This window comes from Phoxinus phoxinus (assembly GCF_949152265.1).
Source record: "Phoxinus phoxinus genome assembly, chromosome: 1".
Taxonomy (NCBI): Eukaryota; Metazoa; Chordata; class Actinopteri; order Cypriniformes; family Leuciscidae; genus Phoxinus; species Phoxinus phoxinus.
Genome location: NC_136876.1, coordinates 14,180,791 through 14,203,848, shown reverse-complemented (window position 1 = coordinate 14,203,848; position 23,058 = coordinate 14,180,791). Strand labels below are relative to the sequence as shown.

At 38.7% G+C, this 23,058-nt stretch overlaps 1 protein-coding gene across 1 annotated transcript in view; it reads left to right on the top strand.

Moving 5' to 3' along the window:
* Positions 1-1,483: 1,483 nt before the first annotated feature.
* The window catches only part of LOC307009927 (uncharacterized protein), a gene marked incomplete at its 3' end in the record, with an annotated part of 130,676 nt that continues 109,101 nt past the window's right edge, over positions 1,484-23,058 (top strand). Inside the window, exons 1-3 of the mRNA XM_079634148.1 lie at positions 1,484-1,838; positions 14,537-14,887; positions 14,992-15,348. Of these exons, the coding sequence (XP_079490274.1) occupies positions 1,787-1,838; positions 14,537-14,887; positions 14,992-15,348 (760 nt within the window). The 5' untranslated portion in view covers positions 1,484-1,786. The remainder of the gene's footprint in view (positions 1,839-14,536; positions 14,888-14,991; positions 15,349-23,058) is intronic.

The following is a 23,058-nucleotide window of genomic DNA, read 5'->3' as shown; positions in this document are numbered from 1 at the left end:
AATCTTCAAGAAGCCGTCACCCTCAGTTGGCACTGCATGAGAAACCATAAAGCTACTCTGTTAGCCACATGGGCTCGGGAGTGTTTTTAGAAAAGCGTTGTCACAACACAGTCTGACGCTGCATCAAGAAATGCCACTTGAATCTCTGTTAGGCCAGGAGAAAGTTATACATCAGTTCTATGCGGAGATGCCGCCGAGTTCTCTGGGCCCGAGCTCATCTCAGATGGTCTAAAAGACAGTGGAAATGTGTGCTGTGGTCTGATGAGTCAGCTTGTCAGCATGTTTCAGCTTGTTTTTGGGATAAACAGACATTGAGTTCTCAGTCCCAAAGACAAAAGGGAACATCCAGACTTTTGTCAGCGACAGGTGCAAAAGCAAACGTGTCATGGTACGGAGGTGTATCAGTGCAAACGGCAGGGGTGACTTGCATGTGTGTGAAGATATCATCGACATGGAGGTGTATATTCAGATTGAACAGAGACATGTAATAGTATCAAGATCACATCTTTCCTGGGAAGCAAGACAATGCCAGGCCTCATTCAGCACGTGCTAAAACTGTGGTTTCTAGACACTGCACCATAGAAGAGATGTGCCTGCCTGCAGTCCAGAATGTGTCTCTTAATCTCTTAAAATGTGTGGGCCATCATGAAAAGGAGAATCAGACAATGATGTCCACAGACTGTTGAGCAGCTGTCTTCTATCAAGCCAGATTGGGTAAAAATTCCACCTGAAGAAGTTAGTATCCTCAGTTCACGAACAATTAAATAATTTTCATTAAAAGGAAAAGTGATGTGACACGGTTTTGTCCCAACTTATTTGGAGTGTGTTGCAGCCATCAAAATCCAAATTTGTTTATCTTTACAAAATTTAGTTGATCAGTGAAAACATTGGAACTGTTTTCTTTGTGCTTTTGTCAGTTAAATAAAAGTTTAAGATAATTAACAACAGATTCTTTATTTTATTACACTTTAGAAAATGTCCCAATTTTTCTGGAAATGGGTAGGCTATAATAGCAGACAAAGTGAAGTTGAAATCAATGTTCAATAATGAACAGCACTGCTAATTTTAATATTACCTAATTTTAATATTTAATTATTATTACCTTACCTGCAATGGAGACATACCTCTGCTTCTATTCAAGTAAGCTACCATTCTCATCCTTATCCTCCTGCGCAAGGACCTTTGGTGGGTTCATCAAGGTCTTTGAGTAGCCTATCATAGTGTACATAACTGTATAAGCTCGTTTTTCCACATCTTTATTACATTAATCGTACATTTCAATAATACACGGAAGACACCAGATGACATTAATGAGCAGCTGGTAACCTAGCAAAGTCATTACGTTACGCGGCCCCATGAAGGCTCGGAGTGTCCGAAACTATTTCCGGAGGTGCCTTCGTGTCTTGCCTTAAAAGTCATTGGTCAACAAGTCAGCTGCCCAGGGGCGGAGTGGGATTCCACAGTATACTCACAACAAAAAACTCCGCCCCTGCAGCTGCCTATGGTTTCGGATGCAGCCTATTCATAGGCTATATGAGTACGACATTCCTGTAATGACATTTCTTTTTCTCGGATTGATCCGTTTCAGTGTGATGATCATAGTGCTGAAGTGTTGCTTATGTGACTTTTCGTTAAAAATCATCTGACGCCACCCGAGACCTTTTAAAAGTGGCAGCTGAAAGTGAAAGTGAAAGGGAACTATCGGTGCTTTTCACCAACAGCAGCGACCGTTAGCAGCGATATTTTCATTAATGTACAGGATCGTTTTAACTTTGCACATTTGAAGATGCACCTCCCGATCTGTGTTTTGATGTCAGTATTACTGATGAGAGCTGATGGTAAGTATGCTGCACTCTGCTGAAAGAAAAGCAATATCATTACAAACCATTAAAAACATTGGCAAATGGTAGTATGGCAAGCCGTTTTAACATTTAATCATTTCAATCGACTAGTCTCTATTTTCATGCTACTAGTACTTATTTTTTAGATACTAGTCTATTCCATTAAGTAGTACTTATTCATTAGATGTACTTATTCAATAGATACTAGTACTTATTTATTAGTTACTAGTACTTATTATTAGATACTAGTACTTATTAATTAGATACTAGTACCTTTTAAAAATATACTACTACTTATTCATTAGCTACTAGTACTTAATCCAATAGTGACTAGTAACTATTCTTTTGTTACTAGTAACAAACATTTTTTTTTTGCCATTGACTTCTATGGGATCTGTCATTTAGATATCAACTATTCAGTTCTGACTAGTATGTATTCCAATTGTGACTAGTACATATATATTAGATACTAGTACTTATTCATTAGGTATAGTACTTCTTGTTTAGATACTAGTACATTTTAATAGATACTAGTATTTATTCAATAAATACATGTACTAAGTCATTAGATACTAGTACCTGTTAAATAGATACTAGTACTTATTCATAAGCTACTATCCATTAGATAGGCCTACTAGTACTTATTCGTTAGATACTAGTATCTATTAATTAGATACTAGTACTTATTAATTAGCTACTTTTGTAATTGTTACTAGTAACTATTCTTATTTTACTAGTCACAACTTCTTTTTTACTAGTCTTATGTTATGACTAGTCAGAACGGCCAGAGTAGAGTTCGATTAAAAATCTTACTAGTAAAATTTAAAATCTTACTAGTAACATTTGGAATAAATAATTGTATCTAATAAATAGGTACTATGTATTGAATAAGGACTAGTAGCTAATTAATAAGTACTAGTATCTAATAAATAGATACTAGTATCTAATGAATAGATATCTAATGAATAAGTACTAGTATCTAATGAATAAGAACTAGTGTCTAATGAATAAGTACTAGTATCTATTTAATATGTACTAGTATCTAATGACTTAGTATTTATTGAATAAATACTAGTATCTATTAAAAGCAGTGCTTGTTGTCATAATGTAGGTCTCAGCAAACATGACCAGCTAACAACTGGGATCTCTTGTGACTCAAAACCCCTTCAAGTCCATTATGAGAGTTATAGTTCTTGCTTGTGATGATAGTCATTCTCTAAAACTGCACATACTGTATGTTGTGGCTTCACAGATAACAATCTGACCTCTTCGTTTGGTCTTTCGACATCTTCCACTTGAATATTTTTCAGATTTGACTTTTTGCTGTGGTCAAGTAAAGTCAATTTTAGTTGTATAGCGCTTTTCAAAATGCACATTGTTTCAAAGCAGCTTTACAGAAATTCATGATATGAAATCTTAAAGCCTAATCATCCACATTTAACAGTTTGGAGCTGGGCAATAGTTTATTTTTTGGCCACAATATAAACAATTGAGCAGCTGAGATTTGCTAAACAGTATGTGTATGTTTTTCTCAGGTTACATTTCCTGGTGACCTGATTAGACCAGGCATACAACTTTTTTTCTTAAACAAAGAAAGTGAAAGCACCTTGTTTGACATGAACACAGTTTGTTTGTCTGATATATTTTAATTTTCATCAGGAATGATTTGGACAGGGACTTGATTTATTTTAGATTTTAAATGCTTGTTCAGTGGAAATGATGATGATGATCTATGTTATTATATATCAATTTAAACTCAGGAAACATCTAGGTTATTCCCTGATTGAGGGAATGGAGATGTTGGGTTGAAAAACCGACACTAGGGGTCGCTCCTGAGTCTCAATAACCACTGACATATTCAAAAAAGGCCAGTGGAAATGGAGAGGGAAATGGATATTTCACTCTCCAGACATCTGGGTATAAACGAGGGCCAACATACTTTACTTGTTCAGGTTTGTGCTGAGGAGCTGAGAAAACGTCTCGACTAAGTCAGCAACAGTTCAGGAGGGACACAACGTCTCCATCAGGCAACCAGGGTTACAACATTAACAGAGACATTCCCTTTCTCTTTGTCACTTTTGATGTTGTGTCGAAATACAGACATATTACAAGCTCTAGGAGTGCAGCTGCTGGATGTGTGCCCAGTAACAAGTGCACTTCGCCCCCTCGCAACCTTCCAGCACAGAGGAACCAATGCAAGAAAAACAGCCTTTAAACAGCATTGTTCTAATTTAGATTTGGGTCTAATTTCAGCTTTAGCTTACCTGGTTGTTTACGCTGGAAAGCATACACCTTCTCAGAGAAAGGAACACATCAGATGATAAAGGGGAGGTTAGCATGTGGAAAATACATGAACTTACCAAGGGCACGGATAAGTAGGGAACATTCTCTGTGAAGTGCTCCACACCCTCACAGAACGAAAATATATTTCCATAGATTTATTATCAATATAGCTATTATATGGTGTAAATATACTGAAAGATATATTAAATAATGTATTGCGTTAATATATTGCAATATATTAAATAATATATAGTACAAATAATTGGTGCTTTTCATACTGTACATTGAAACAAATATGTTTTGTGTATTGGTGTGCGTGTGACGTCATCAACGTGTGGGGAAACAAAGTTAGGAGATAAAAGATGACAAGCTAAATCTGGTGTCTGCGTGGTTTGATCCAAGAAAGGTTACAACATTGGCGACGAGGATGGTGCAACAAAGACTCACACGTTAGTTAAAGGAGAACTCCAGCGCAAAATGAACCTTTGGTCTAATTACACATTGTTACCTACACTGTTAGACCTTACCGCTTTTTTTTACAGTAAAATACTGGCAACACAGTTGCCAGTAATTTACTGTTAATTGTACAGTTATTTACTGTAATCTACAGTATTTTACTGTAATATACAGTTTGTTACTGTAAAATGCACTAAATTAAAACTTGAGTTAAAACTAATTTCACTTGCAGAAACCGACTGCCTTAAATTGGCCAACTGTCATTTTAACGTATTAACTAAAATTTGTAATGCATTAATAATGTGAGAAAAGAGTTAAGAACTTTCATTAGAAACCACCAAAAAACTTAAGTACATAAAAAGATTTCCACTGGACCAGCAATTACACAGTCACCGCCTCCTAAATAAAGCAACATGCAGCGTATCATCAATGTTTCTAGTAGGGATGTGCAGATCGATGCTGCAGTATCGATATATCGATACTCACAAGCTACTCACTTGGTATCGATACCTCTACAAAAATATCGATATTAAATTTATATTAATAACTTATGGATCACTAAGTGTTTCGGTACTTCTTTTAAATGTTTGTGTTAAATAGAAAACACCCCTCCCTGACATATTTAGCTTGCCTGTGAGAGAAGCGAGCGACGTGTGTTCCCTCCCTCCACACGTCATCGCACAGATTGCGCGCACCGCACACACACACACACTTCCGGATAAACAGAGCAGAGAAAAAAATGAGAGCACATTTCCACTGCTTAGCAACCTGGCTAAAAAATACCTTGGAATTGTCGCAACCTCTGTTCCAGCTGAGAGGTTGAGAGGTTGTTTTCTAAGGCAGGAGAAACAATTAGTCAGAGGCGAAATCGGCTAAAACCAAAAAATGTTAACATGTTGCTTTTCCTTAACACCAATCTGAAGCTTAAAGATTAGAAAACCTGTATCAACAATTAAAAATAAAAAGAAATTGAAATGTCTAAATTGCTAAATAGGAAAAATATGTAGAAAGTTGAAAATAAAGAAAAAATGGCCTGTTTAAAAACAAGGAATGTTTAATAAAGTGCAAATATGCACAATTTATGTTGTTGGTATTTTATTTTATTAATATTTATGTAATAATGTATTATTTTATTTATTCAATATTTTTTTAAATACTGTATTAAAGTGTAAATATGCACAATTATGTTGTTGGTATATTATTTTATAAATATTGAATGTATTTTACATATGTACTTTTGTAATAAACTTATTAATGGCCAGTATGTGTCATGTGGATTTTATTTGAACGTAAGTGTAATCAAATTTAAAAAAAAAAAAAAAAAAAGTTCAGTTTAGAGGTATTGTATTGGTGATACTGGCCTTGAGAGTACCGGAATCGTATCGAAGACAAAATAAGTGGTATCGCCCATGCTTAGTTTCTAGATCTTCTGCTGGACTGAAGCAAAGGCTCTACTCTTCAGCACAATGGTGACCCAAATAACTAAACTTTACAGTAAACTACTGGCAACAGTGTCTTTTTTATCTTACACTGTTAACCCTTTCAACCCCACAGGAAAATCCACACTACAAAGAGTAAAAGGTAACATTGACGCAGTGTTGCAGTGAGATAATTAAGTGAATATGTAAGTGATTGTTGAGCATTAGTGATGAACACCTGCTGTAAACAAGCAGAATCACTGAAGGAAAGAGGAACATGAGATTAGAAAATAGAGAAACACAAGAACTACAACTGACTTCCAGCCATTACACATTATTACACGTATGACTTTATTTCTGTCATACATCTACAGAAGTAGTTATTGAGATGTTTAATTGAAAATGTTTGATTTGAAGTTACCATTATAGAGACCAGTGTTTGCTTTAGTTGGGTTGCTGATGCTAAAACATTTAATTTTTGTTTGCTGCTTAAGCTGTGTTTTTGCAAGTCACACTTGTACACACACACAGTTTGTGAATGATTGTGGTTGTATTCATTATGATAACAAAATCATATAGCCTATCCATTCATTAAGTTAATTTTCACTCCTTCAGAGTTTAATTCTCAATCAAAAGTGTTTTATTACCACCACTGTGAAACCACAACAATAACTAACTTTATTTTTTAACACATGAATAACCAAAAATAACAGAGCTACAATGTCTTTTTGAAACACAGAGATATCACAAATTAGAACATGCATCTCAACAATGGTGGGAACATTTTTTTAGTTTTTATTATTCATGCAGCAGTGCATGCTGGGAGTTTTATACTATCCTGGAAGCCAGCATGCATTACGACATGAAACTTTTGATCGTCACCATTGTTGAGATTCATACGCTGATTGTTGATGTCTGTGTGTGCCTGAGTCAAGCAGGAGTTAATAACATTTTAATGCACTATATGATTTCAATTTTCTTCAGAAGACCTGATTACAGAAATATTGCTGAATTTCATGTTATAGACTATCAGATATATGATATTATACCCATAAATTCATAGCTTACATAGAAAAAAGAACAGAAACTCACTCATGGATGATTATGACATCATCACAAAACCAAACTCCTGATCAACACCCTCTTGACTTATTATTGCTGTAACAAATGTGCTTCATTAACTCACTGTCACAGCAACCAAATAGAGATGAATGGTAGAAGTTTTTAAGTCAAGGTACAAGAGACCAACTAAAGCAAATACTGATCTCCATCATGGTGACAACAAACTTTATTATTAACTAAATCCCTGTTCATTCTCAACAATAACTTTTGTACATGTATGGAATAAATAATGTTAAACTGGTTTCACACTCAGTGTGGCTGGAAGTCAGTTGTAGTTCTTGCGTTTCTCTTTTTTCTGTTCTTGTTTCTCTGTCCTTCAGTGATTCTGCTTATCAGGTGTTCATCAGTGTCTCAATTCACTCACTTCTTTTCATTCAAGTGGACTATATTAGTGAACTAATGTAGGGAATAGGGAATGAGGGTATAGAATGTGATTGGGAACACAGCCTCTGAGTGTCACAGTATATTCCTGTAGGTATATTCCTGTATATTACTGTTTTAATGGAAAATGGTATGATATTGTAATAATTTGGTCTTTTTCTACAGTAAGGGCTAACAGTGTAGTCAACCGTTATCTGAGATTTGTTTTCATGATTATCGAATGTAAATAGTTTTATCTCTAAAAACAGTTTAGCCTATAAAGCTAGTATAACGCTAGTATATGGGGCATGGAGTAATGACAAATAAAAATCGCTTGTTAATACCACTAACAAGGCTCAAAATAGCCCCACACTAACACGGTAGCATAATGAGGGTCCCTACATGCAAACTGAAGCATTGAGAACTTTGACAGTGTCCAGACAGTTTAATAAGAAGATATTTTATACATACATTCAACTTCACGTATATAAGCAGAATCCATCTTTGAAAAACAGACTCTATCAGTCGAACTACGAACCGCCGATCCAAATGCGCTGAATTGTGTAGAATCTCATATGGTCCAGCGCATTTGGATCGGTGGTTCGTAGATCGATTGATAGAGTCTGTTTTTCAAAGATGGATTCTGCTTGTATACGTGAAGTTGACTGTATGTATAAAATATCTTCTTATTAAACTGTCTGTACACTTACACAGTTCTCAATGCTTCGGTTTGCATGTAGGGATCCTCATTATGCTACCGTGTTAGTGTGGGGCTATTTTGAGCCTTGTTAGTGGTATTAACAAGCGATTTTTATTTGTCATTACTCCATGCCCCATATATTAGCGTTATACTAGCGTTATAGGCTAAACTGTTTTTAGAGATAAAACTATTTACATTCGATAATCATGAAAACAAATCTCAGATAACGGTTGACTAGGTAACAATGTGTAATTAGACCAAAGGTTCATTTTGCGCTGGAGTTCTCCTTTAAATCTGAGTCGTGCCCCACTGTATTTCAGCTAAAAAAAAGTTTAGCCTCGAGATAGCGCATTAAATATGGTTCCCAAGTTCGACAGCTACAGCGATCCAGTCACGTTTAGATGGCCAAATGCCGACGGAAAGGGTTTGATCCTGACAGATGATCATTGATCACGAAACTTCTTTACATCATGCCGGGACAGACGTGCAGGATATTTTCTCCATACTCGCTGACACAGAAGGGCCAACAGAACAGACTACGCGCAGGCATTAACAGCACTGAACGCATTTGTGCCTCAGAGCGTTGATACATAATAACAAAGCGTAACAAAGCAAACACGGCGTTTGCAAAGACAGACGTTTTATCAGCGAAAAACGGGACAGACTGTGCAACAGTGTACCGCATGTTTAAGGCAAGCGGCAAAAGATTGTGATTTTGGAGCTGATAAAGACAATCGAATAAGGGATGCTGTTTTGAGTCGGCGCAACTCCGAATACGTGAATAGAAAATTGCTGGAGGAAGGAAGGAACGGATTTGACACTTAGTTGCTCGCACTCTAGAAATCACAGCGCTGTGCGAACGTGTTGGTGGAGAACATGCAGCCGAGCTGTGCTATTTCATAACACTGTAGGCTATCAAGACTGGACAAAGACAAATAGAACGTCCATTAGTCACACAACAAAACCCCGACAGTAAACTGATGCCACACTCTATTTCTGACGTACTCCGAGCTCTTGCCCTAGTTCTATTATGAAGGACAAATGGACTTGCAATGGTCTGTCATGTCCAGTGTAGACAGCTGGTCTCGTCCAGTTTAAACACAGTCAGGAGTTCAGATTGTGGTGTGCTGATATTTGTGTGCAGCCCAACTTACCCATCCTTCAAACACATTCTTTTGTTAACAGTTGACCCCCCCCCCCTCCTTTTCAGCCTTTCAGCATACAGTGTAATTTAAAGCTATCATGTTTTTTTTTTTTTTTTTTTTTACAGTTATTAGGCTTAAAAAAACCTCAAATTATATATTATAGGAAATATACAGAAATGTAATAAAGTTGTCAAACAGTCTTCACTGCATATTATAAATTAAACATAGACTAATCCTTATTAAAGCTAAGTTATTTAGTCAAGAGGAGTGTGTCATTTTCTCTGTTCCCTTTGTTCTGTGATTAAAGGTCCCATATTGTCAAAACGGAAATTTCCTGGCTTTTTTCATGATAACAGAGGTCTAGAGGCTATGAAACTACCATATAAGTTTTAAAACAGTCGATCACAGACAAATGCACACAGCCTGAATAAAGTAGCTGTGCCTTTTCACAACCCGTTGTCACCACCCCCACCAATGGGTCACTCAGAAAACAACAGGCCAATCAGAAGAGGCTCATGAATATTACGTAGACAGGCCAAAATCGACCCATTCTTGTCAGAGCTCCTGAGAAAGCAGCTGTGAAAAATATATTGAGATGTTTTTTGGTACTTGTACCACAAATATATATTCTTAAGGACATCAAAACGTAAAATAAAACTTCAGAAAGGTGTACAATATGGGACCTTTAAATTAGTGGCTGCTGTCACTTTAAGATATGACGCTAGAGATGCATCTCATTCTCTCACAACTCTTTACGTTCATTTAAGACTTTATTTAACTCATTTAAGACTGCTCTTGTGAGGATACCCTACAAAACGGACATTTTGCCATAATTGTGTGTGTTATTGCTCATTCAAAGTGAAAAAACTTGATTCTGGCGGATGCTGCGTTAATTACGTAAAATGTTTTTAATGCGTTAAACTGGAAAAAATTAATCGCATGCGTTAATGTGTTAACATTGACAGCACTAATTGAATTTTTTTTTTCCTAAAGGATTGGTTCAGTATATGTGGCACATGTAAATGTAATAGATTTATATAGCCAGAGTAATTTTGGAGCTCCAAGTGGCCATTTTTAGAAAAAGGCACTAGTTAGACAAAAAAAAAAAAAAAAATCTTGCAGGAATCTCATAAAAAAATATATATTCAGATCTTTAGATTTCTAGGTTGCTCTGGCACATATATCATAGTAAAAACATTTGCAACAACTATTTTAATTTCACCATACTTTAGCTATTGTAACTTTTTTTTTTTTTTCTTAGATTAATTCTGAAACCTGAAAAATAAAGCTCCAAATGTCTTCTTTCAAAAAATACACTGTTAGCCCTTACTGTAGAAAAAGCCCACATTCTTACAATATCATACCATTTTACATTAAAACAGTAATATACAGGAATATACCTACAGGAATATACTGTGAATTAACAGCGCTCAAAGTTGACACTCAGAGGCTGTGTTCCCAATCTCACCCTATACCCTCATTCACTATTCCCTACACTAGTTCACTAATATAGTCCACTTGAATGAAAAGAAGTGAGTGAATTGAGACACTGATGAACTCCTGATAAGCAGAATCACGGAAGGACAGAGAAACAAGATCAGAAAAAAGAGAAACACAAGAACTACAACTGACTTCCAGCCACACTGAGTGTGAAACCAGTTTAACATGATTTATTTCAAGTTCTTGTTGAGAATGAACAGGGATTTAGTTAATAATAAAGTTTGTTGTCACCATGATGGAGATCCGTATTTGCTTTAGTTGGTCTCTTGTACCTTAACTTAAAGACTTCGTCATTCATCTCTCTTCGGCTGCTGTAACAGTGAGTGTATAAAGCACATTTGTTACAGCAAGAAAAGTGAAGGGGAAGTTGATCAGGAGTTTTTGGTTTTGTGATTTCAAAATCATACATGATTTATTACTTTTTTAATATATGAGAGCTGTGAATTTCTGGTTTAATACCATATATCTGATAATCTACAACATGAAATACAGAGATTATTTCTGAAATCAGGTCAACTGAAAATTTTTGAAATCATATAGTGCATTAAAATTGTATTAACTCCTGCTTGACTCTGACACACACAGACATCAACAATCATCATATGAATCTCAACAATGGTGATGATCAGAAGTTTAATGTCGCAATGCATGCTGGGTACCAGGATAGTATAAAACTCCCAGCATGCTCTGCTGCATGAATAATAATTAAAAAAATATATATTCTCACCATTGTTGAGATGCATGTTCTAATTTGTGATATTTCTGTGTTTCTACAAGACAGTGTAGCTCTTTTATTTTTGGTTATGCATGTTACAAATAAATTAGTCATTGTTGCTGTTGTTTCACAGTGGTGGTAACGTAACACTTTTGATTGAGAGTTAAACTCTGAATGAGTGAGAACTAACTTCTTAGTGAATGGACAGGCCACATAATGATTTTGTCATGATAGTGAATATAACCACAATCATTCACGAACTGTGTGTGTGCACAAGTGTGACTTGCAAAAACACAGCTCAAGCAGCAAGAGAAAAAATGATGTGTTGGCATCAGCAACCCAACTAAAGCAAACACTGATCTCTATAATGGTAACTTCAAATCAAACATTTTCAATTAAACATCTCAATAACTACTTCTGTAGATGTATGACAGAAATAAAGTCAAACTGGTTAATAATACGTGTAATAATGTGTAATGGCTGGAAGTCAGTTGTAGTTCTTGTGTTTTTCTATTTTCTGTTCTTGTGTTCCTCTTTCCTTCAGTGATTCTGCTTGTTAACAGCAGGTGTTCATCACTAATGCTCAACAATCACTTACATATTCACTTAATGATCTTAATTATCTCACTGCAACACTGCGTCAGTTACTTTTTACTCTTTGTAGTGTGGATGTTCCTGTGGGGTTGAAAGGGTTAACAGTGTAAGATAAAAAGACACACCCACGAAATGTATTTTAACAGTAATAAACTGTAAGTTATAAAACAGGTTTATACTGGCAACACTGTTGCCAGTAGTTTACTGTAAAATGTAGTTTTTTGGGTCACCATTGTGCTGAAGAGTAGAGCCTGTGCTTCAGTCCAGCAGAAGATCAAGAAACATCGATGATATGCTGCATGTTGCTTTATTTAACAGAATGTAATTGCTGGTTCAGTGGAAATCTTTTTATGTACTTAAGTTTTTTAATGGTTTCTAATAGAAGTTCTTAACTCTTTTCTCACATTATTAATGCATTACACATTTTAGTTTTACACATTTAAATTACAGTTGGTCAATTTAAGGCAGTCGGTTTCTGCAAGTGAAATTAGTTTTAAGTCAAATTTTAATTTAGTGCATTTTACAGTAACAAACTGTATAATACAGTAAATAACTGTACAAATAACAGTAAATTACTGGCAACAGTGTTGCCAGTATTTTACTGTAAAAAAACCCGGTAAGGTCTAACAGTGTACCACAACTGTGCACATACTCCAAAGGGTTTAGAGAAGATTTTGTGATCATGTCATTGTCATGGTTTTGGCTCAAAAGTGGGGTAGCTCCAACAGGTTAATGCCTAGCCGTATGCCTGGTGCGTCTGGCCAAAATAACTGAATGCTCACTTCCCGTCGCTTCAGTCAGGGAGGCTCGAACCCAATCCAAACCTTCTCCTCTTCCCTGGGTCACACGTCTCAGGTCCACTTTGAAGCCTTACAACGGTTCTTATAGCCTGTTGAAAAGCTGGCAGTGCCACCTTCCTAAAAGAGGATCGTTGTTGAAGTCTAGCTGCCGGTCCAGGCAAGGTGTGTTTTATTGCCTCCATCTGTTTCTTGACTGTTGTGAATTGCTGTGCAAAATCTTCAACAGGACACATTGGGAGATGGGAGCCTTGAGAAAGCTCACTTTCTCTGCATCTTGCATCCCCGTCAGGTCAAACCACATGTGGACCATTAATGTGGACATTGCTTGACCCAGAGGCTGTGCCGTGACTTACATAGCCGAGGCCTCGTGCCTGGATATAGAAGGACCAGGGTGGGAAGCAGCTGAGGTGACTCTTTTCTATCTTTTGTAAAAGAACGAGAGCCTCTAGCGTGTTCTGGTCCAGCCGTGAGATGGTGATGAATTGAATTCGCTTCTCTGAATAGTGAAACATCATTCGGCTCTGAAGAACAAAGCTGAATGAGTGAAGCATGCTTGGGGAGTGGCCAGACATGCAAGTTTCACTCGCCAATTTCATTGGCCTTTTTCTGAATAGATCAGAGGCAAGGCCGGACTTACCATTGGGCTTGACTGGGCTGCAGTCCATGGGCCCCGCCCAGTAGGGGGCCCCCTCCCTTACCCGTTTTCGTTCGTTTGTTTTGTTCGGTTAACTTGTATGCCAGATATCCAGAAATTATTAGCCGTATTTCCACTGTCTGGCCATGTGAGAGCGTGGGCTATAATCAGCCCAAAGGCCCAGAATGTGTTACACGTTCCTCTAACGTCAAGAAAACTGGACATTTTCACATTCCCGGAACCAACACTGAACGTTTGGAGAACGTTCTTATAACAAAAGTCTGTTAGCTGGGCTGACACAGACGAAAATAAAGGCTATCAGTCAAAGCTCAGCTTTAGGAGGGGAAGAAATAGGGCAGGATAGGAGACTGAGAGAAAAAGACTGATAGACTGGAGAGAGCAGGTATTGACAAATTATTGAATGCCCACTTTTAAAGCTTTTTCTTATCCATTTTTTTGGCCTTTAAAAGTCTTAAATTGCACATATGTAGGGTCAAGAAATAAAAATGTTCTCGGGGGAGCATGCCACCCCCCCCCCCATCCCCCATCCCCCATCCCCCATCCCCCATCCCCCATCCCACCCAAAAAGTATTGCTATATAATGATACTCAATATGTTGTCCCACGGTGAGTCATTTTTCCCTGTTGCACCTACACAAAATGGGTTCCCCCACCTGCCAAATCGCACTTTAACCACTGATTATGATGACTATTGACTATAGGCATGTTTCATATTAATTGTTCTAAGAACCTCAAAGCACGTTTACATTTTTGTGTAATTTGTGCTACCATAATGATGTTTGTAGCGTAAGTAGGGCCCAAACATAAACTCAAGTCCTGCTCTGGTCAGAGGTGTTTGGGGGTCTCAAGAGCGACTCCTTGTGTTGGTATTCTGTCACAACGTCAAAGTGACAGACAGAAAGGGAACTACAAAGCAAGCTTTATTTAATTTATCTCTGTTTGTTTCAGGGTTCACTGTGCATGGTCCCTCTGGTCTTGTGGTTGCTTCTCTGGGATCTTCAGTGGTTTTGCCCTGTTATGTTGATGAACATTTACCAGTGAAGAGTCTGGAGGTGGAGTGGAGAAGAGCAGACTCAGAGACTCTGGTTCATCTGTTTCAAGATGGTGCGAGTCGATCAGAGGTACAGCAGCAGGAATATCAGGATAGAGCTCATTTCTTTACTGATCAGATTCAACATGGAAACTTCTCCCTCCGTCTGGACAATCTGAGAGCTGAAGATGAGGGTCAATACACATGTAAAGTTTACAGTCAGCAGGATTCTGGTGAGACTGAGGTTCAAATAAAAGTTGATAATGTTGGTGAGTATGGATCACATTAGTGCCTTTCTTTTATATGATTTTACAGAAAATAATTACTGAATTTACGTCTCACTTTGTGATATTAACACTGTTTGTTCTTTCAGAGCGTCTGCTGGTATCAGGATCGAGTCGCTCCATATCTGCTTCTGTGGGTGAGGACGTCACTCTGAACTGCTCTGTAGACTCTCACATCACACCTGAAGACATTGAAGAGGTCTCATGGAGGAAAACAGATGAAGATGTAGAGATTCTGGTTCTGGTCTACCAAAACAACAAGGCTTTTCCAGATTCATCAGGTGAACAATACAGAGACAGAGTTGAGTTCTTCACTGATGAAATCCCCAAAGGAAACTTCTCTCTCAGACTGAAGAGTGTCAGAACTGAAGACAAAGGAGTTTACATGTGTCAAGTGTTTGCTGGAGGACTTTCAGCCAATGCAACTGTGGTACTGGAGAGACTGGGTGAGTTTTAATGGATCAATAAACAATACACAAAAGTTAAGTTTATTAACATTTACAATGAGTTTGATTAACAATCAGTTATTTATATGATCTAAGTCTGAACGATTTTTACTGGATGTGTTAATGCTCAGAGGTGTAAAGTCCAGATTCAGAAAGTAAAAGTCCTCAGTATTTTGTTCCACTCACCTGGATTTGCTAATTAGCGCAGTTTTTCAGCTTTTCAGCTTTTTTTTGTGAAATCAGCTGGCTGAGTTCATGGGTGGAATAAACATATGGCAGGACTTTTTTTTTTTCTTCACTTTTTTACTTTTACGTGTGTGTGTGTGTGTGTGTGTGTGTGTGTGTGTGTGTGTGTGTGTGTGTGTGTGTGTGTGCTGTGTGCGTGTGTGGTTCCCTTTCAGAAAGAAAATATATTTCCATATATTTATGATCAATATATGAAATGGTTGATGTATTATGTTCATTAGCATTCTGAGCGGGTTATTTCTGTGCCCCTGATGGGGTTTAGAATGTTCAGTGACTGCCAGATTCAAACTGTGCTTTCGGCCCTTTGGCTGGCACTGAGCCAGAGATGGACGCGCTCAGCTCTTGTCATATATATCACAACTATGCAGTGTTTTATACGGTTTTATACATTCACATAATGTTTATTTTAAGTTTTCGGCCATTTAAATACACATAAGCACTAGTAAATCAATATGTAATGGTTCAGTAGTTTGGTTTGTTTGTCTACCTTTAAGCGCCCTCTTGTGGCGAGGTTTGTGTTTGGAAACTTCCGTTTTACTTGAGTGAGTTGAGTTCATTGTAAAGTGTCATGGCTGAAGAGCGGCTCGCATGGTGAAGTCGTGGCCCGCATAAAGCTGTAAGTTACTATTATTTGTCATGCAAATATGATGCTTAGTAGGTTTCACATGCTTGACAGTCAGTTCATTAGTCTAAAGATGCAAATGTGCTATACACGAAACGTAAAGTGCTTGTGTAATCCGTGATGAAAGGTGATTGCGCAATACATTGGCAGTAGTTAGCGCCGTATGCTAGCGATCTTTTGTTATGTTAATTAGGCTGATTTGGATTCCGTGATTTCAAGCAATTATCTAAAACTAAGAATATTATTACCAAATGTACATGAAAATAGAACTTTTAAGGCTCAATATGTTGATTTAATGTTTCAATTAAGTGCTTTATTTAGGCAGTAAATACTGTTCAGTCAGATATGCACTTTGAATAATATGTACAATTCTAATTGCTGTATTTTCTTGTGTTTACAGTTTTACAATGTTAAAGATTAATGAGAAAAGATTCATGAGATTAAAAGCCATGAACCAACATCTCGCCTGTTCACTGTCTGTCTAGCTGGATAGAAAGTGACACGTCTAGTGAGGACAGAACAGTAAAAAGCTTTTGTTAGAAATATCTGTTTTATATTCCTATATCCCTGCATGCTCTCAGACCTGCATATGCAGCAGCATTCCTTTATGTTAATGTAATGGTCACATCTGTTATGCATTTAAGCCGGCCCCCTCTGTTCAAGTGGAGAAGCTGGTTTGAGGGTCTCCACTCTTTTGCATTGGAGGGTCCCGTTCGGATACACATGTCTTTGTGGAGCTTTGACAGGAAACTGACCATATTTAGGATGTGTTATATAACTATGCTATATGATGTAATGTATGGTTTTATTGGTTGAAGGGGTAATACTCCCCTTATACTCCTTCTATATATTGTGCTAAGCCATTGTCTGAGTTTAGAGAATCTTCTCTCCGCCAGCGCTGGACGAATTGTTTATTCATTTGCCTGAATAAAGACAGAGACTGGGGCACTTATTGTTGGAGTCAATTCATTTCTAACAATTTGGGGGCTAAGTCCGGGATATTTCCAGACGGTAAGAATTTAAATTTTTTCTAAAGAGAAGGTTTATTCTTACTGTCTGCTGAAAAAATGTTTTATTGATAATTATAGTGCCGTGATTTTTTGCCATATTTGGTAAAATCAGTTATCCTCGTGGTTAAACTAAACACGGGAAGAACGCAAAAGAGATCTGATCTCCTCTTTTGGTTACCTCGTAATCATTACGGGATGGTTATCCTCGCATTCTGAATAAATGTGGGAAGAGCGTGTAGGGAAATTGATCACTTTCCTCCGTTTGGTGAAATCCTTACGATAGGGACGTAAGAAGAAAATAGATTTGGAGCTGAGACTTTTTTTCTCTCTCTCGCAAAGCCTATTTCAATGTGAAGTCTCTGTCTTTTGGGCTATGAATGAATAATACTTTTAATTTTTTTCTCTCTTTTTCTCTGTCTCTTTATCTCTCTCCTTTTTGTCTAATGTACTAACACAATTAATCTGCAAAATCCAGATTTGTTTTCTTTGTTTTCTATTTGGCTATTTTGAAAGTTGTTTTAATTTAATTGATCTAGAAGAGAAATCTTTGTGTGTTAACAATGGGGAATAAAATTAGTCCACCATTATTCGATGAATCGCCAAAAGATTTTATGATTAGAAATAATCAAGCGTTCTTCACAGAACCATATTTGTCAAATTTAGTGGGTTGGACGGCTGGCAAGTCACAATTGTCTCCGTTCCCCAGTGAGGGTTCATTTAAAGATGACGATTTGCGCGCAGCAAAAGATATGGTCTGTGGAAATTGGGGAGATCCAAATTGGGATTACGAATATATGAAACATTCTTATAAAATTTGGAATGACATGAAATCATATTGGAATCGTGGTCCATCGAAAAATATTGAAAAAAACCTTTCTGCTTCTTCGGCTGCACGGTCTGAGACAGAGCTGAATGTCTCTTCCTCCGTGCAGCCAAAGGAGGAAAAAAAGGCAGAACAGCCAGTCTCTGTGACCCAGCTTCCTCCTAAATACGAGAGCATTCAGACTGCTGCAGTAAAGAATAAGTTGTATCCAGATTTAAAGACGGCGACTGCGTTTCCCTTTGTGGAAACATCAGATGGATTTAAAGTCCACGCTCTTAATATCACCGAAGTGATGGCAATTTGTAAAGAATTACCAGACCCTGCTAGATCTCCGCATCACTTTGTGTCGGTATTGAAACGTTTAACAGCATACAGTCAATTGACTGGTCGAGATTACCGCTTCATTCTGACTAAAACTTTGCCTGCCGAAATTACAGAAGAGGAGCTAATTGACGGAGTGGAACTGTTAAACCCGCAAAATGACGCACCGCCTGCTCGCAACATTGTGATAAAAGATTCAGAACCGATTGATTTGTCTAGACCTTATCGCGAATTGAGATTGGTAGATGATGAAGATGATGAATTCTTCAATGAATGGGCGTGGGCCAGTCCGGGTAAGCTCAAACTTTTTTTCAAACAGTTAACTGCATTTTTGCTGAAGTTGTCGTCTGCTAAACAAGACATTTCACATGCAGCTAATACTAAACAAAGAGCTGGCGAGAGTCCAGTTGCTTTCTTTAATCGATTTAAGCGTGCCTGGATCGAAGAGTCTGCCATTCCTGTTGATGATGATAATTGTTTGTTGTTTGTGAACACGTTCCTAAATAACATGCACAATGAAACTGCACAATTGATTAGAATTACAACAACGAACATTTCTAATATGAATATAGATGATCTGGGTAGGAGACTTCGGGAACTTTCCTCTGCCGGAGCTTTTGATTCCCCCAGAGGAAAATTTCCAGCAATGCTTCAAGTTAACGCCGTTCAAAACCGTCCGTTAGCGAATAATAAAAACCCTATAAAGTGTTATTGCTGTGGCCGTTCTGGGCACATCGCCAGGTTCTGTAGGAGCAAAGCTGAGATGCAGCAGCCTAATAGGAACCAGATGTTCCGGCGCTCGGATGGCTATGGGCCAAAAGCCCCCACCTTGCGCTCTCCTGGCCAGCAGTTTCCGACGGAGTGGAGAAAACAATGACGTCACCCACAGAGTTCTGGGCCTGAGTTCTCAATGATTTCCATGAGTTATCCGAACAGAACAAATGTTTTGCCATTTATTGAATTAAACGTTGATCATAAACCATATGTCTTTTTGATCGATTCAGGTGCTTCTATATCTTCAATCTCATCTGTTAGGTACTCGGGCTCCATCACGGGGAAGAAAATCAACTCTGTGGGAATCGATAACGTCCCCGTGAAATGTGAAATGACACCAACTTTGCCGGTTACTTCTAATGACATACCGTCATTGTTCAAAATGCATGATTTTGCAATAATACCAAATTCTCCTTTTTGCCTGCTAGGTAGAGATCTGATGCATAAATTGGGTATTACACTTGAATTTGACGCTGATTCTCTGACTCTTATGTTTCCTGCAGCCTTTTCCATTTTGACTGACACAGGAAGTGCTCTCCTCAACGATCTGCCTGCAACTGTGCTGACACAGGAAATACCTGATGTTAATCCCAAATTGTGGGCGGGACACAAGGATGACGTAGGATTCATTGATGTACCACCCTACAAGGCCAATTTGACAACGAATAGGCCTGTGTTTCAAAAGCAATATCCGCTTTCAAAGGAAAAAGAGGAGGGAATTAAACCCCTCATTGATCAATTACTGGCTCAAGGCATTCTGGTCCGCACTCATTCACCTTATAACACACCAATTAATCCAATCAGGAAGGCAAATGGTTCTTGGCGTTTAACGCAAGACCTGAGAAAAATTAATGATTTGATAAAACCACTTGCTCCTATTGTGCCAGATGTACAAACTATAATTAATTCTATCCCTTCGGAACATACATTCTTTTCTGTCATTGATTTAAGCTCCGCCTTTTTCAGTGTTCCTGTTGATCATGAGACTCAGCCACTGTTTGCATTTTGTTTTCAGAATTGTCAATACATGTGGACGAGATTGCCTCAGGGGTTAAAGGACGCGCCAGCCGTTTTTTCCGCGATCGTGCACGCGACTCTGAAAGATGCCAAGCTACCTCCTGACACCTGTCTTCTCCTGTACGCTGACGACATACTAGTCACTGGTGCCTCGGAGGACATGTGTGCTGCTGCCTCCACAATTGTCTGCAACATTCTAGCTGAGGCTGGTTTCAAGGCATCTAAAGAAAAACTCCAGTGGGTGAAAAGAAAAGTCACCTACCTGGGCCATGAACTGTCACAAGGCAAAGTCTGTCTGTCTGCGGACAGGGTCAAAGACATTGCTGCCTTCAAACATCCATCGACACGGAAGCAAATGCAAAGCTTTCTGGGACTGGTCAATTACTGTCGAGGATGGGTGCCTAATTGCTCCATGTATGACAAAATCCTGCGAGAAGCTACGCTGGGTGATAAAGAGGACATTACATGGACAACTGAGATGGATCAAGCATTCAGACATTTGAAATCCTCCCTTTTGAGGCCTCCTGCCCTTGGCCTCCCATGCTACACAAAAGACTTCCATCTGTACGTGCACGAGGGTGGGGGAACGGCCGCCGCAATCCTGGCCCAAGACCATGGGGGTACATTTCGTCCTATAGCTTATCTATCTAAAACCCTTGATTCTGTGGCTAGGGGACTCCCTGCCTGTTTGCGTGCAGTGGCTGCGACTGCGATCATGGTACAGGACGCTGAAAGGGTTGTTTTATCACATCCACTCACAGTACACACTTCTCATCAGGTGGGAGCCATTATGCATAACATTTCAACTCAACACATGACTGCCCAACGCCGCTCAGGCTATGAGGCTATATTGTTAGCTACTGCTAATTTAACTTTGAAAGTAACTTCTGTTATTCATGGCCCTACTGTACATTTGCACAGGTTGCTGACACAGGGTGAATTTCAGAGTGACGACCACGACTGCCTGTCCAGAATCCAAACCTCGACTGCCTGCAGGCCAGATGTGTCTACATCTGTCCTGGAGGAGGGGAGACATTGGTACATCGATGGATCCTGCTTCAAGCCAAATGACAATTTATACTTGTGTGGTTACGCTATTGTTGAATTACCTGATCATGTAATTGAGGCGTATTCTTTGCCATATAAATCAGCACAAGTAGCAGAGTTGATAGCTTTAACGAGAGCTTGTCAATTGGCAAAAGGTCAGTGCATCAATATATACACTGACTCCAAATATGCGTACGGCGTAGTCCATGATTTTGCTAAATTATGGGAGGAAAGAAATTTCAAAACCTCCGATGGAAAACCAATTTCACACCATAATATTGTTTCCGAGCTCATTAGTGCAGCACAGCAACCATCGAAACTTGCTGTCATTAAAGTAGCTGGTCACGCAACCGGTGAATCGAATGAGGCTAGAAGAAAAAGATTTGCAGATGAAGTAGCGAAATGGGCCGCAAAAGATGTAATACTTAGTCCGCATGTAAAAGAAGAAAGCACCGTAGTGCCGATGATGAATTCATCACTGATCAATGATTTGGACATTAAAGTACTACAAGCTAATCCTACACAAGCTGATTTGACGCATTGGGCTGCCAATGAAGTAAAACCAGATCAATCTGGCATTTTACGAGATAAACAAGGTAGAATCGCACTACCAGCATCCGCCGTTGTAATGCTGTGCAGACATTATCACGGTGTATCACATGTGTCAAAAGAAAAAGTGATACAAAATTTGAATCAATCATACTGCATAGCAAATGTTCGAAGGAATACTTTGTTGATATTGGATGCTTGTCTGGTGTGCGCACAAACAAACAGGCACAAGGCAACCAGACATGACGCTCTTCCGCATCCTGAACTTCCTTTCCAATACTTGCAGATCGATTTTACACACATGCCACCATGTGGGAATCACAAATACTTGCTCGTGATTATTGATCGATTTACTAAATGGCCTGAAGCTTTTCCGTGTGGTAAAGAAAATGCGCAGACGGTAGTAAAGGTTCTTGCAAAAGAAATTATACCGCGATTCGGCATTCCATCCGTTATAGCAAGTGATAATGGAACTCCGTTTGCGTCAAAAGTCACACAATTACTAGCTAAAGAGCTTAATATTAATTGGCACTTCCACATTCCCTATTCTCCGACGTCATCCGCGAATGTCGAACGGTTGAACAAGACAATAAAAGAACGTCTTAATAAGGCGTGTCTAGATACGGGTCGAAATTGGGTTGATTTGTTGCCGGCCGTATTAACAGAAATAAGGATGTCCCCATCAGCAACCACAAAAATGTCTCCATTTGAAATTCTTATGGGTAGACCTTTCCCGACCCCTTGGGTCAGAGGTCGCGCTGGCAATCTTTCCACAGGTGACACGGAGGTGATCATCGCGGATTACGTGGATTCCCTAGTTAGAACTTTGAATGGCATAAATGGTGATGTTTCTCTCTCGCTCCCTCTTCCATCAGAAAAGCCGACTCATCCTTTCGTTCCAGGACAACCAGTGTTGATCCGGTGTCTGAAACCCACGAAACTCGGGGAACCAAATTATCTGGGGCCTGCCACGGTGATTGCTGTGACGAGGACCGGTGTGCTGACTGATTTCCAGCCGCAGTGGATCCATGCTAGCAGAGTGAAGGCAGCTCCATCCCTGGGGAACGCATAAGCCTATGCAGAGTGGACATCCAGCACTGAGCGGAAGGACAAAGAAACGTGGAAGAAGACGAGGAAAAGAAATTGCTAATTAAGAATCAGCCATAATTATCATTGAATCCAGTCAGCCATGCCTGCAAAATTGATCTTGTACCTGTTCGTGCTGACAAATGTACTTATGCACACACAAGCCCTTATTAGCAGTGGTAATGAAACTTGGCTGAAGTACGAAGAAGAGCCAC